The sequence below is a fragment of the Cervus elaphus genome, chromosome 14 (assembly GCF_910594005.1).
Source record: "Cervus elaphus chromosome 14, mCerEla1.1, whole genome shotgun sequence".
Lineage (NCBI taxonomy): Eukaryota > Metazoa > Chordata > Mammalia > Artiodactyla > Cervidae > Cervus > Cervus elaphus.
In genome coordinates this window covers 65,530,588-65,546,865 of record NC_057828.1, presented here as the reverse complement: position 1 = coordinate 65,546,865, position 16,278 = coordinate 65,530,588, and the positions used below count along the sequence as shown (strand labels likewise).

The window sequence follows — 16,278 nt, the reverse complement described above, 5'->3', positions numbered from 1 at the left end:
GGAGCTCAGCCCAGTGCTCTGTGACGACCTAGAGGGGTGGGATGGGGGGATGAGAGGGAGGCTCGAGAGGAAGAGGGTATATGTGTACTTATAGCTGCTTCACGTTGTGGTACAGCAGAAACCCACACAACATTGTAAAACAATTATCCTCCAATTAAAAATAAATTAAAAAAAAATTTTTTTAAGAGTATTTGTAGATCACTTCTCCCCTAGGTAATCTGTCTCCTGTTTATTCATCTACCAGAGCTGGTTACTCTTTCTGCCATTTATTTTGAATACATCCTCCGGCCATTGAAAGAAATTTTCTGAAAGGCCTTTGCAAACATACTCACTGCTCACCAAAATTCTCGGAGTTTATCAAATCAAGATTTATGATCCCCCAGCAAGCAACAGAAGTACAATGAGAGGGAGGAACTGGACTCAGAATATAGTCTCATCTTTTGCCACTGTCCAAAGTTACACAGCCAAGTTAGACAAAGAGTCCTTGAACATAAAAATTTCCAGAGAGAGAGAATGAGAGGCTGCAAAGGCCTAATGCCCAGAAAAACACAGGCATTCCCTTCTTACAAGTTATAATAGCTCTTCATAAAGTATATGTAGCACTTGCAAACCCACATCCAGTCACAGCAAATATGGGCTGCCCCCATTTAAATGTTAGCTTCAGCCATGTGACTAAAGCAACTCTGATCGGTGTGAATGTGCTGAGGGTGGCAGGACACTCATCCACCTCTCCAAAATCAACAGCCAGAATATAAGAAAAAGTCACAGACATCTAAGCAATACAGAAAGATTCCAAATTGTAGTGCATAAGGAACACGCACACCGAATTTATGAAAAAAGAAATCTCTGAATCAATTGTCACATAGCGAGAAGTTTCTATCACCATCCTTAAGCACTACACCAGGGTAGCTAAATTCACATCTCGACATAAAAACCAGTGCCTTTAGGTGATGAAGAGTTTTCATAATGATTGGCAACAGTGCCAGACAACCAAAATCTCCTTGTACAATAATAAAGGAGGCTGCCCTGGTGGCTCAGTGATAAAGAATCCACCTGCCAACACAGGAGACATGGGTTTGATTCCTCATCCCGGAAGATCCCGCATGCCAGGAAGCAACTAAGCCCACACACCACAACTACTGAACTTGTGCTCCAAAGCCTGGGAACCGCAACTACTGAAGCCTGCACGCCCTACAGAGCCCATGCCCAGGAACAAGAGAAGCCACTGCAGTGAGAAGCCTGCACGCCACAACGGAGAGTAGCCCCCACTCACCACAACCAGAGAAGAGTCCACGCAGCAACAAAGACCCAGCACACACAAAAATAAATTTAAAAAAATTTTTTTAAATAGCAAAGGAAGGTAGAGTTCTTAAACATCTTGTTTCAGTTGTTTCCTCTTGTCAACATTAAAAGATAGTTTTTTTTTTTAATTTTGTCACATCATAGAGGTAAGACAGGATACAAAAAAAACCCAAAAAAACCAAAACCCAGCAGATTCATTCAAATAACCTCCTTCAAAAGGAAGGTAGAGAAGTAAAATATTTCCACTGCAAGTACAGAGACGCAAGTTAAAACTGCTCAGCATTTAAAAATATCTGTAGTTTACATCCCAGGATACATGTGCACGCAAACACAAGAACAAACATCAACGGGACAGCAGGAACAAAACTACTTTCCTTCACTTATTAAGAGTACACAGGAGAGCAGAATAAAATCCAGCTGTCTGTCCTGACCCTTACTCCAAAAGCGGGCCCTCGGGCCGCCACTATGATGATCTTCCCGCACCCTGGCATGTGGAACCAGTCAGCAGCTACCAGGCCGAGCTCCGGGTGCCTACCTGCAGCACAGGGCTATTGTCGAAGTTGTAGGCGCTGGGCCTTCCTTCCAGGGTTGAAAAGGCCACGTTGCCCCCGGTGAGAGGGGAAATGTCGCTGAACTCATCTGTGCACAAGGCCTGCTGCTCGTCGCCTCCCGTGCGGATGAAGCCACGGTTTGCCTTCGCGTAGGTGTTCTCGCAGGAGCCACTGTAGTACTGGTAAGGGATCCAGGGCCCGTCCTCTCGCGTGCGCTTGTAAATGGCGAAGCTCTCCGGGCGGCTGGTGTGGAACTTGAGGCGCACGTATGTGATGTCAAATGCTTTTCCTGTTGGGGTGAACACGCGGATGTTTTAAGTCATGTGGATGAAGCGAAGAACCCTCCTCTATTTCCACTCTGCTTTGGAACTTGACAAAAAAAGAGGATACAAACCACCCTGCAGAGACTAGACTAAGAGGGTTCCAGAACACACTACATGTTGGCTGTGCCCGACAGGCTATTCTCAGCCCGGAAACAGTGCATGTTTTCCCACAGACACACGTTACAGCTGGGCTCAGAAGCTGGCTCGTAAAAGCCCATTTATGATGTGTGCTGTTGAAATTTTGCTTCCCATGAAAAATGACAGTATATATTATGTACTTATACTGTGAAATGAAAGTAAAATTAAGTGGAAAAGTGCATTTTATCCTCAAGGCTGTTGCTTCTACAAAAGCTTAATTAAAAGACAGAAAGGAAAATATTTGCTAGCTTTCTTCTGGGCACTTCCAAGATTTTAAAAAACTCATTCTTTATTCATTTTAGTTTCTCTTCTTGATGCAAGAAGAGTATCATCAGGACTAATCTTTCTTTCTTTACCAGACTCTGGAAAAGAAATTTGAGAGATAAGGTCAGGAGTTGAGTAGGAATGAAGAAAAAAATTCCTCCAGTAGCTGAACAAAGACAAAAACAGAGAGAAAGAGGCAGAGAAGAGAAAGGCAGTTTTAAAAAGCTGTATTCAGAAGAGAATATATGGGACATGAGTGCCGAGCAGGGAACAACAGCCAGGAGCAGGAGCCAACGGGCTGTCATCCCTCTGGGAGCCCGGTCCCTGGGTCTGGCAGCACCGTGCGGCCTCCGGACCAGAACATGGTCTGAGAGCTGGGGCAGCGTGGGTGCTGCCAGCAGGACTTCAGGTGGGCAGGAAAGGTACTGTGCAGTATGGCAGAAACCGCCGCAATAATGTAAAGTAATCAGTCTCCAATTAAAATAATTGTAAAAAAAGAAAAGATCACGTGTTACTGGTTTCAAATGCCATTCATTCACAAATGGGTCTTCCCATCAGTTTCTGTCAAGAAGGGTTTCTTGGGCACAACTACCTGCTCAGACCCATGTTGTATATTTCGGGGGACAAGATGTGTCAGACACAGGGGGTCCCCTCTGTGAATCAGAATCAACTTCACAGAAGAACCCTCCTCCAGGGCCCACAGCGGACGACTTCCTGCACTCTCACAAGTGTTGAGGAGAGACTTCTACCATGGTCTCACTTCCTCACACCCACTCAGCCCCGGGGAGGCGTGATGCTCGTGTGTGGCCTGGAACCTCCTCAACTCTCTCCTCTCCTTCACTCCTCAGAGCACCCCTCCTCTGCCGGGTGGGGGAGGCCTGCTGACACCCTGCTACTCCATCCAGGACTGAGTGGGTGAGTGCAACCTCGGTGGGGAAGTGTAGGCTGTACGTCCAGGCTCTCTTCTTCAAGTCAGTTTTATCCAGGATAAGACTGATCAGATGACCCAAATATGACTCTATGGTCCAGATCTTAAAAGAGGGGTTTAACTGTACCCATATACATGAAACACATTCATGCACATAAGATCTTGAACACAAAGAGGTAATATGCATGACGGAAAAAACACAGGACCAGGCACTGCAAAACCTGAGCACAAGATCTGACTCCTCAGTTACTAGCTGTGGGATCTCTGGTACATCTCCATCACTTTCTCCTCTGTAGAAATGAGGACGATACAGACACAGAGAACAAATCTGTGGTTGCCAAGGGGGAGGTGGGGGTTGGGGAGGGAAAGATTTGGAGTTTTAGATTAGTAAATGCAAACTGTTACGTACAAAATGGATAAATAACAAGGTCCTACTTATAGCACAGGGAACTATATTCAATATCCTGTGAGAAACCATAATGGAAAAGAATATGAAAAAGAAAACAAATATATAACTGAATCACCATGCTGTATAGCAGAAATTAATACAATATTGTAAATCAACTATATATCAATAAATGTTTTTCAAAAATAAAAAAAATGAGAGTGATGATCCCTGAGCCACCTATCTCGAAGAGTTGTTGGAAGGTCAAACTAAGATTGTGCCTATCTGCATATACGTGATTAGTTATAAAACTGTACACAGAGTTTGTATAATATATATATCCTGAATTTTATAGTGATGAAATTGTATATTTATGTTTATATATATAATTGTATATATAATCATGAAATTGTAGCTTAAAAACAATTGTCTCTTCAATCTAGTCTGAGACGTAAACGCTAAGAATTTCAGGTTTTTGGCAGCATTACGCTGGTTGAACACTAGGCCTGCTGGCTCATTTCTCAGTACCATTATCAGAGGTGGCTCAGTGGTAAAGAATCTGCCTGCCAAGCATGGGACCTGGGTTTGATCCCTGGGTCGGGAAGGTCCTCTGGAGAGGGAAATGGCAACACACTCCAGTATTCTTGCCATGGAAAATCCCATGGAGCCTGGTGGGCTAGAATCCATGGGGTCACGAAGAGTTGGACATGACTTAGCAGCTAAACAGCAGAAGCATGCAAATAGAAAGCATTACTATAATAGAGTACAGAAGAGAATTTCTGAACTAGGATCCTGGAGATGTTCACACACAAGAGCCTGACTGCACCAGGGCCTACCTGATACAGTTGCCAAAGAATATAACACAAACCTGGACCTTCTGCCTAGGAAGCAGTACAACACTTTGGACACAGGTCATGCAAATACAGCTTACACCACTCCTGTTAAAAGAATGCAGAGTGAACCTGTATCTCTTTGCTGTGTCAAAAATGTAAAGAAGTCACCTGTGAATGAGGGTGAGGTTATAATACAGTATCAATGGCATTCCAGAGACTATCTAAAACATTCTGGAACGGTACAACAATTTAGTTACTCATGAGTACATGGCTTAGGATGTTCAAAGGCTTACTCACTAATCTTTGGATTACAGATTACCCTTGTTTTTCTATTCTGTCTACATTTCTGCCATTTCATTGTTCTTTAGCAACCCAATCTGCAGGAGGATGGATCAAAAGAGAGAAGGTAAAATGGATCTGGGTATCCAGTGTCCCAGACAAACATCTGCACCACAAAGCCACACGCTGAAAGAAACAGCAATATGTGGTCACTCAGTGTCGGCACAGAACATCAGAAAAGCAACTCTGCCAGCATTAAGCTCTGCAGCAGCCTAGCTTGCTGGCACTGGCCCTGCCTAGCTATGCCTCATTTTCAGAGCTGCTTTTTTCATTCTAACTTTTAGCTACGGTTGAAAGAGGTGGCAGTCTGTGGCTATCTGGAAAGGAGGCTCCCACATTCCACACTACCAGACGGACACATGCAGGACCTTCGGTGTGGCGGCCAACCCAGCCGTGGATGCCGACCACTGCAATTCCATGTGATGAATGCTATGACGGAGAATGACATGAGGTTTGGGGAGCCTGGAGGAAAGTCACCTCACCCACATTTGTGAGGTCAAGAAACATTTTCGAGAGGCAGTGACATCTAAACCCAAGACCTGAGAAATGCAGAGGGATTAGCTAGGCCAGTAGAGGCCAGTCGTCCAGGCAGATGGAACAGGAGGTATGAAAGACCAGAGGACACAGAGGGCTGGAGGACAGCTAGGACTGGGGAGGGTGGCTGGAGACAAGGCAGCTAGCAAGCATGGTGTGCTGGGCCTGAGGCCATGCTAAAGAGCGACTTCAACTCCCACTGACAAGCCAACTGAGGGATGTATGTCAAGACATGGACGATCAGGTTTGATTTTTAGAGAGATCATTCTGGCCACCGTGTGGAGATTAGGTTAGACAGGACAGGACTAAATGTGGGAAGAACAGTTAGAAAGATGTGGCAGTAATCCTGGCTAACAGTGGCTGAACTCGATACAGGGACAGCTGGAACAGAGAGGAATGAACGGACTTGGGTTACATGCAGTTGTGTGTGTGCATGCTCAGTCTCTCAGACATGTAGTTAGCAGACCTCAATATGAATAATAATTTGGTAACTAATGGAGGGAAGCAGAAGACATTTGTGATAGCCTTCTCTACTTTTATCCTATTGACATTGCTGAAGTTTCATTGCTGAAGTTCCTTCTACATGTTCCATAAGGTGGTAGGATTAAGAATAACATCAGTTTTCTAGTTTAAAAACAACCAAATGGAGAGACATACCATACCATTCACTGAAACAGACAACAAAAGAGGTTAAGCAAAATTGGAGGCAGAGGTGGAGGGCATGATCGGGATATGAGTTCTATCTTGGATACACAAGATTTAAGGTGTTTATGGTCACCGAGCAGAGAAGGCAATGGCACCCCACTCCAGTACTCTTGCCTGGAAAATCCCATGGACAGAGGAGCCTGATAGGCTGCAGTCCATGGGGTCGCTATGAGTCGGACATGACTAAGCAACCTCACTTTCACTTTTTACTTTCATGCACTGGAGAAGGAAATGGCAACCCACTCAGTGTTCTTGCCTGGAGAATCCCAGGGGCGGGGGAGCCTGGTGGGTTGCTGTCTATGGGGTCGCACAGAATCGGACGCTACTGATGTGACTTAGCCGTAGCAGCATGGTCACCGAGACAAGAAAAAAAAAGTCTGGTAGGGACTTGAATGTGAATGATCTGAAGACCCAAGAGAGACATATAAGCGGAGATACAGATTTGGGATTCAAGGACTTCCCTGGTGGTTCAGCAGGTAAGACTGGGAAGCGCGTTCAATCCCTGGTTGGGAAACAGATCCCGCATGCCCCACAGTGTGGCCAAAAAATTTTTTTTTAGTTTTTTCAAAAGTTAAAAGAAGATCTAGGACTCATTAGCATGCAGTTGGATAATGAAGACATGGCCATGGTTGCAACCGAAGAGGGAAGGAGTGTTGAGTGAGAAGACAGCTGACTTTTGGGATCATGCTGAAGGACATCAACATTTAAAGCACAGCCAGAAGAAAAAGTGACAGAGGGGATGATGAAGACCAGAGCGGGGAGGGCAAGTCAGAGAGCACAAGTATCATGGAAGCCAAGAGGGAAATAAATAATCAGTGGTGTTTAAATCTGCTGATCGAGTCAAGAAAGATAATGACTAAGAAGCATCCACTAGCTTCAAGCCGCAAACAGGTCACTGCAGGGAGGTGGGAGGGGGGTTCAGGATGGGGAATACATGTACACCCGTGGCGGATTCATGTCAATGTACAGCAAAACCACTACAATACTGTAAAGTAATTAGCCTCCAATTAAAATAAATAAACTTATATTTTTTAAAAAAAGAGGTCACTGCTGTGCTTAGTGAGGACAGTCCACTGGCAGGGATCTTACTGAACTGGAACGGAGAACCCATGGCAGACAGGTGGTGGAAATACAGACACAGTGAGGGCAGCCAACCTGGTCTGACATCTCGGTGAGGCGGAGGAGAAAGAGAAGACCACAACAGCTGGAGGGCACAGAGCCAGGGGAAGACGCCTCCCTTTAAGGTGGCAGAAGATACAAGGAGACACTGCTGTCGTGCTCCAGTCAGCAGAGAGGAAAAGACTGGAAACGAGGCTGGGAAACAAGAATGTGATTCAGCACTGTGGAAGGACTGGCTCCATACGGGAGGAAACCTAACCCTTGCTTCCTACCCGAGGGCAAACGCAAGGGATTTATCAGTAGGTTGTAGTGGGTGGAAGTTGAAAGCATTCACACTGATGACTATTTTTTCTGTGCAGTGACAATCAAGGCTATCTGCTAAGGGGTTGAGGGTAAAGCCTGTGGACAATGTTAGGTGGGGAATATCTGAAGAGAATGGAGACCCAAGACAGAAACTAGCAGAAAGCTGACAGGAGAGAAAGACACGTGGGGCAGAGACAAGGCTGCCGGGTAAGGGCATATTCAACTTCGAGGAGGTGTGATTTCCTAAAGAAGCACTTAGTTCCCACTGCACAGGGGCAATGAATGGACAAGGCAGGGGGGCTGATGTGACTTCAAGGATTTCCTTGGCAGTCCAGTGGTTAAGACTCCACACTGCCACTGCAGGCAGCACAGGTTTGATCCCTGGTCAGGGAACTAAGACCCTGCATGCGAGGTGGGACCCCCAAAATACACAAATAAGAAAGTAAATACAGAAAGTGGAGTGGAACAGTCATGGCTTGAATATTCTGTGTTATCTGGAACTACCTGTAATCATGAATAATCAAGAATTGAAAACTTAGGAGTTAGTTTTTATTTCACTAAACAACTACAGCTGAGACCTGCCATGTGCTTGTTCCCCCCACACACTCTCTCTCAATATACTTCCCTGCTCCTTATCTGTCCATCCTACTCATTTCACAGTAGACAGAGCAAGAAGGTCTCATTCATCTACCATTTAATAGAAAAACAGGACTAGGTCTTCGTTTTTCCAGGCCAGTAACAGCTACTATACTACCTTCATAATGTGGGGGCACACTAAAGTAGACAATATGACTTCAAAGTAAAGGAGTCAAGCCAAGCCAAGCAATGAGGAGGATCAGTAAGATCTTGTCTGGAAAGGATCCCGGCCACCATACAGCTTAGAAGGTCTTCCCCCTTCACCTTGCCTTCACGCACATGAAGACTAACCCTGGATATACACACCCTCAAGAAAATATTTAGCTTCTGAATGTTCTGCTGCCTCCCACCCTCACCCCTCGCTGCCACATTCCTTCCACAAACAAAAAGACTCAAGTGCAGATGTTCAGGACCAAGCAGACAAAGTTAACTAATACTTCCTGCTCTGAGCCCTACAGTGCATGTGGCCGAGGGATTGATAGACGAGGAAGGGACCACAGCCTGGACAATGAGAATCCAGCCTCTGTTCACACAGGGTCGAGCCAAGGAATCCTGCGTCAGCCTCCTCCATGATGAAGTATTTCTAATCTCTCTGAGTAGGGGAGAAACCGTTCCTGTCTCAGAACTGGAGTCAAATACTGACTGCGGCGGAACATGAATGCTTCTCTGTTATGTGTGGCTCAGACAATTCCATGGGGACATTGTGCAATAGCGTCCCTTACAGAGAAGTAATGAACGACAATGGACATAGAGTTGCATGAAATTTCAACATGCCCTTGCGTGGCCTGAATTAGAACAGAACGAGCTCATTCTGAAGTATCATATTAGGAGTCACTGATCCATTGCTGTTCTTATATGCTCTCTCCTCAAGATCAGAAAGTGACTGCTCTCCTTGCAGTCTGCCTTGATCTGAGATAGACATGCACACATGCTTAGTCGTGTCTGACTCTCTGAGACTCTCTGGACTGCAGCCTGCCGGCTCCTCTTGTCCATGGAGTTTTCGAGGCAAGGATACTGGAGTGGTTTGCCATTTCCGATGCCAGGGGATCGTCCCGACCCAGGGACCAAACCCGTGTCTCCTGCATCTCCTGCATTGGCAGGCAGATTCTTTACCACTAGGGCCACCTGGGAATACGAAATTTTAATGAGGTTGTAGCACAGAAAGTTGATTAGAGATGGGAGATATTTAGGCTACAAGCAGGGAGTCTCCAAACAGTTAACACAAACAGTAGTTGCAGAAAACAACTACTTGAAAACGTTTCCAATTTTGTTAGGATAACTGCTGGCTGAAATAGGAGTTCCCAGGACAACGTGTACAGCTGCATACCAGCTGTTATTGTTCCACCTCAGCAGACAGATTGTACAAATACGGCCTCGCCAATCAAGATGACCCAGGGCCAAGTTAATGCTGAATGTGGGATCCTCAAGTGGACACAGATGGGTGATCAGAAAGCATGGAGAAGAAGCATCAAGCACAGACAGAATGTGTTGGGGTGAGCTGGGTACATGGAGTCAGTCCAGCTGTTAGGAGATTCAGCCCTAACTGCCTGCTGAGAGGCCAGTTTCTGTGGCTCAATTCTTATCTTCAAAATAGATGGTCTTTAAAAACTCATTATCCCGCTCCTGTCCCTTAAATTTTAGTGCTCCTTTTTATGCCATCTCTCTTGTCTATCAGCTAAATTGCCAACACTGTAAGGGAACAATCCCACGGGAACTGCATCTGAACCAGCACAACTGATGAAGGAGAACAAGTAACCTTAACAGCTCTCTATGAGCTAGTCGTTCTTTCACTGAATTGATTAAAACAAATACAGTAGCATCCACAACTGGAGAAAGCATCCCTTTCAAATGAATAAACAAAATGTTCAAATTTCCAAGTACATGCAGAAGGCACATTCCATCACATATGAGCCCCTGTCATGACAGAAAGACATGCTGAGATGAGTGGTGCTGGAATACAGACAGTTTCCACTCCAAGCTGCCATGGGGAAACGTAACAAGGCAGGCGGGTAAAACAGACAAAGGGAAGATAACCATTTTAGAATTGTTTAAAAAGCTAATAAAATTCTCTACCAAAGGCTATGTATTAAAAATAATGGTATAGCTACAACAATAAAGCTAAGGCGAAAACTTGAGTTTTAAAATGGATTGGTATGATTTGGGAGAAAATAAACCCATAATCTCTTAGGGAAACTAGATTTTTTCCCTAAAGGACCAAATTTAAAGTTCAAGGAAGGCAAGACAGTTTTACTCTCTCCCTATCACCTGCTGAACTTCTACTTAGTATGATTGTGGAATAAGACCATGGGCACTAACTTAGCATAGCAATCCTCAAAAACTAAAATCCTGCTTGTGTTCCCCAACTGTAATATCCAAAAATGTGACATAGTCTTCAGCAAATTGAAGGGTCAAAATTGATTTGCTTTACACACTAAATAAACATGAGATCATCATACAATTGTTACACAAACAGAATTCTTAACTGAACACTGGAACATCAAACACTTTTGGAAGGTAATTTCAAAATAGGTGCAAATTACTGTTAGAGGTTACAGATATTTTCCTTTATTGAAACATCAGATAAATGTATCTCAATTTGTATATCCTGCCATTTTATTTGAATTTGTTACCAGAAGAGACAAGATTTGCAAGTGAAATTTCAAGCCAAGAACTGGGCATATGACTTATTAACCCCAGATCTCATGCTCGCAGACTCAATACCAGCCCTAATTCAGGCTAGTAGGTCACAAGCATGCCTGAAATCCTTGAGCCAAGCTAAAGGAATGAAGCCAGCATTTACTCCCACTCGACCAAGCTGAGGCAAAAAAATCCACTCTGCTGAACATCAGAGTTCTAAGCCACAAGGAACTGATGTGTAAGATTTAATGGAATCACATAAAGAAAGTAGTTAATTGTAATACTAAAGAAATAAACAGGCAATGAAATGTAAGTTCCATAAATAAAACCCATACTTTAAAACTAATATTTTTTAAGACATGAAAAAGATGTCTAATTGTTCAAGACATGAAAAGGAAAAATGACACCAGTTTTATGGGTAGCTATCTCTTGTTCTGTGACATCCGTACACTATTGAGATATGACTAATTTTGACTACCATCCCTAGCAGAAGACTGTAGAACAATAGAGGGAAAATCTGACAGGCAAAAATAAGAGATTCTAACATAGTCATAATGGTAAAATCATAGACTAAGATAATTTCTAATAAATCCTCCCCACACACAAAAAAATCACAAAACGTTAACCCATAGTGTACTTTTTATTCATTCAATAACTATTTGCTAAGTAAATTTAAATGGTAGGCCATTATGACAAGCTATTTAAAAACCCAGTCCTTCATTTTGCTAGAATGCCTTTTACCCTCCATTTATCCTCCAGTTTAAGTCTTAAACTCAGCTCTCTATGCCTCCAGATCATAAACTATTTGCATCTGTCCTCAATGGCAGAAACAATTACAAATACCATAAAATATCTGAAGTACTAAAATGTCTTTCTCAGTTTTCACAATAGTGTAATTTCTTACCACAGTAACCTATTAGATCAGGTTAATAGCCATAACTGGTGTTAATAACTGCAAGTCCAAATTCTCCCATTCATTCCTCAAATATTTGCTGAGCACCTATGCCACTGTCCTAGGCACTATTCCAGGCACTGGGGCTACAGCAGAAAAGCAGATGGACAAGGTCCCGACTTAGTGGGGCTTACAATGCAGTAGGGAGTGGGAGTGAGTAAGGGAGAGATAAAAAACAAAAACAAAAATCTTGTGTGTCAGATGATAAATGGTGTGATAAAGAACAAAGAAGGGACAGAAAGCAGGGAATGGAGCGGCATTTAATGCAGTACCAGGAATGGCCTCACCGATGTAGGTAAGGGGACATTCTGGGGAAGCATGAAGAAGTAAGGAGGCATCTGGGGGAAGAACATGCCAGGAAGGACACACCTGAGGCAGGTATGCTGGCCAGTTCCAGGGAAGGATGAAGAGGCCGGTGTGGCTGAATTAAGAGTGGACTACAGGGAAAGGACAGGGGATGCGGTCAGAGAAGCTGAGGGGAGCAAGACTGCCGAGCACGCCAGCCTTTAGGCCACTGTAAGACACTGGCTTCTCCTCTGAATGAGATGAAAACCCACTGGAGGATTCTGCACAAGGGAGTAACATGATCTCACTACTCGTTTAAAAGGATCACTCTGGCTCCTTTATTGACAGGACTGTGGAGGGGAGTACAGAGAGAAAAGAAGGCTGGTTGGGGGGTTCTGCAATCCCCCAGATAGGAGATAACAGCAGCGTGGTCCAGGGTGGTGGCAGCAGGCAGTGATCAGATTCTGACTATTCTGAGGCTAGACCAGACCAGTTGCTGATGGACTGGACACGGGGTGTAAGCTGTGGCAGCTGTGAAGATCACGCTGTCATTTACTGAGACAGCAAAGAAACAAGATAAGAACAAGTGTAGGGATGGAGAGCTAGGAAACTGGGAGTTCAGTTCTGGATATTTTAAGTTTGAAATGCTTATGAAACTTCTGAGTGAAGATTTCAAGTCAGCCACTAAGATACACAAGTCTGGATTCCAGGGAGAGGTGCAAGCTAAAGAGAGAAATCTGAAAGTCATGAGTCAGACAGACAGGACTCAAAGGGACGGCATTAGAGGAAAACACCTACAGAATGACTTGCTAGGCACAGAACTGGGTCTTGAGACATACTAACTTTCAGAGATGGGGGAGGTAGGGAGGATTCAACACAGGAGACTCAAGAGGGACAGTCACTGAAGCAGAAAGAGAATCAACAGAGCAGAATCCAGAAGCCAAGTTTAAAAAAAAAAAAAAAAACTTTTCAGGAATAAGAGAACGATCGACTGAGTCAAATGCTTCTGAAAAGGTGAGAAAGATGAAAACAGTGTTGGCCACTGGATTTCACTGATTACTGCTGACCTTGACAGCAGATGGACTGGCAGAATGACAGGGATGAAAGCCAGAGAATGTAGAGGGGGTGGGGAGAAGAGAGACTGGAGACAGCTAATAATGACATTTTTCCAAATAATTCTGCTATGAAGAAATGAGGTGGTAAACAGAGGGGAGAAGAGAGGGTTCAGGGAGAAATTACCTTCTCATCCAGGAAGACAGTACATGTTATGGTGATGGGATTGATCCAGTGCAGCAGCTGAATTTACACTGAACAGTGAGGACCATCTCTAGTGTCATGTAGATGGATTAGAGAGGGAAAAGAGACCTACTTTGGTGCACAGTAAAGTTCTTTGAGCCTTTCCAAAAATTTCTCTCAAGAAAGAAGAAATAACAGAACAGGATCACAGTAAGTATCTGGATTAAAAGAAGAGTTATCTGGTGCAAACTATTATATAGGATGGATAAACAACAAGGACCTACTGTATAGCACAGGGAACTATATCCAATATCCTGTGATAAACCATAATGGAAAAGAATATAAAAAACAAAGTATATAAGTGTATAACTGAATTGCTGTGATGTACAGCAGAAACTAATACATTATGAATCAACTATACCGGAATAAACTTTTTTAGAAACTTAATCTGGTACCCAAACAGTTCAAAGACCACAGGAGCTCTGGAAGGCCTTCTCCAGTAGAGCCAGCCCAGATGGAGACTTTCTTGCTACAGCGGTCCCAAAACCTAGCCCACAGTAAGGTATCAGACTAGCTGTTAGAATCAATCAGAAAATTTCTGAGAAAATGAAAATTGTTAAGCTTCATCCCCAGAAGTTCCATTTTGGCAGGTTTGGGGTGAATTCCCCAAATCTGCATTTTTAAAAAATACCTTAGGTGATTTTCATGTACATTTGAAAAAATACTCACTATAAACTCACCTCATCCTCGTTCTCACCCTTTAAAGTTTTAGGAAGGAAAGGTTCTGCCCCCTGTGCTACACTGTAGAATGAACTCTGGCACTCAGGAGTGGGGGCTTCCACTTTCATGTCATGTATTTTAAGGTGAAATTTACCGTGAGTGTTAACTGTGCAGGCAGGAGCAGTGAACCAGAGTAATAGTGGTCTATCTTCTTGCAGACACAGACAGATGTTAAATTACACAGGGGCTGCTCACTCCATAGCCAAGAAGACTTGGGGTTACTGGACCAGGTGAACCCAAGCTCCACAACATTCTTTTCCATGCCAATTTCCTTTGTCATTCAACTTGTATCCTCAAGGCCCTATTTCCCAGGCAAGTAGAAATAAACATTCGATTTTAAGAAAACCCACCTACTGCTGGAGGTTCCACAGTGCTGTTCTTCTCATGGAGATGTGTGTGTGTGTTAGTCACTCAGGATATCTGACTCTCTGCGACCCCGTGGGGTTTAGCCCACCAGGCTCCCCCATCCACAGGATTTTCTAGGCAAGAATACTGAAGTTGGGTTGCTATCCCTTCTCCAGGGGATCTTCCTGACCCAGGGATTGAACCCAAGTCTCCTGCATAGCAGGCAGACTCTTTACCATATAAGCCACCAAGGACCTGATTTCTGTAATCAGGTCAAGATTCTCTGTAATTCAAATTCTCCAACCCCTCTAGTTTCGGTCCCTTCTTCCTCCTCCCTACAATTACTTAACAGTTTATAAAAGGACAGACCACCAACAGTTCTCAATGGCAAGAACAAATCTGGAAGCAAAGAGTTAACTTCTGCTTCAGTACACTCAAAAAGATAAGAAAACACTTTTTCTTCTTTGTCTAGAAGCCTAGACTTGTTTAATCCCAGTCTGTGTCGGGTAGTGTTGGCATTTTCAGAGAGAGTGTTACATTCTGTTGGTTAAAGACCAATGTAGAAATATTTACTTTTCAGAGAAGAAATTTCAGGTATTTATTTTTTAAAAATATATATATGCTTAAGAGTAAAGTACCAGACATTCACATTGTTATTAGAGGGACTGGGGGTGGTGAGGGGGTGAGGCTGACTGAAGAATTATAAGAACACTTTAAAAATCCAGACTTGATACTCTGGATTTTAAATTCTCCCCTATCATTCACACCTGATCTATAAGGTGTGTTTTCTATTTTGGAAATACTTGGAGGTGACTGATCTCCTCTCCCTCCAGAATCAAGCCTGAGGACACATCTTCAGTAGTTTCGAATCTAAGGTTGAGCACACTGCAGCCCACGGACCAACCCGAGCCTGTCACCTATTTCTGTCAGTAAATGCCCACTCCCGGCACGTTGCCGATGGCTACTTTCTGGCTATAAGGGCAGAGCTGAGCAACTGAGAGAGATACTGCAGGCCTAAAATACTTACTATGTGGCCTTTACGGAAAACATCTGCCAATCCTGCTCTAAGAAATCAAAGAATACAAAAACAAAAAACTCTACTAAAATCTTCTCCACCTCTTTTCTGCAGGGCATAGTATTTTAAAAAATAACTGGCCCAAGGATGTCCGAATCTTTTTCTCTATGGCCCCATAGAATACGGAAGGAGGAAGTCTATTCAGGCATTTTTTAAGATTAATGACAATTCAAATTCATTTGAAACCTACATTTATTTTATTATTTCATAGGAAAACTATTGTTTCAAATGAATAGGCAAAAAAGATCAGCAATTTAAAGAAGAAGGGATGTAGTTAATGCATTTCAAAAATAAAATCTGTAATAATGTTAGCCCACAAAAACGAACCAGTCAAGCAGAAAGACAAGAAAAACAGCACCGCTGGGAAAAGTGGCACCGTGTTTCTAGTGATGCCCCCTCTCAGATCCACCCCACGTGGAGATTTAATAAGCAAAAGCAACGAAAGGAGAAAAACTGACGAGCAAACTCCACAGCAACTGCTGGGATGGCAGGAAAAAATGATGCTGAAAACTGCAAATAAAGTGAAAAAGGCCAGTCAATCCCACGTAGATCTCTGCGCGCTCCTCCCTCCCCTGTCCTCCGGGTAGGAATTCAGTCCTTCACACAGG

General features: G+C 43.7%; 1 protein-coding gene across 1 annotated transcript in view; it reads right to left on the bottom strand.

Moving 5' to 3' along the window:
• LAMC1 (laminin subunit gamma 1) overlaps positions 1 to 16,278 on the bottom strand; it is a 119,943-nt gene that overhangs the window by 43,951 nt on the left and 59,714 nt on the right. The window contains exon 2 of the mRNA XM_043924425.1: positions 1,838 to 2,142. Within this exon, the coding sequence (XP_043780360.1) occupies positions 1,838 to 2,142 (305 nt within the window). The remainder of the gene's footprint in view (positions 1 to 1,837; positions 2,143 to 16,278) is intronic.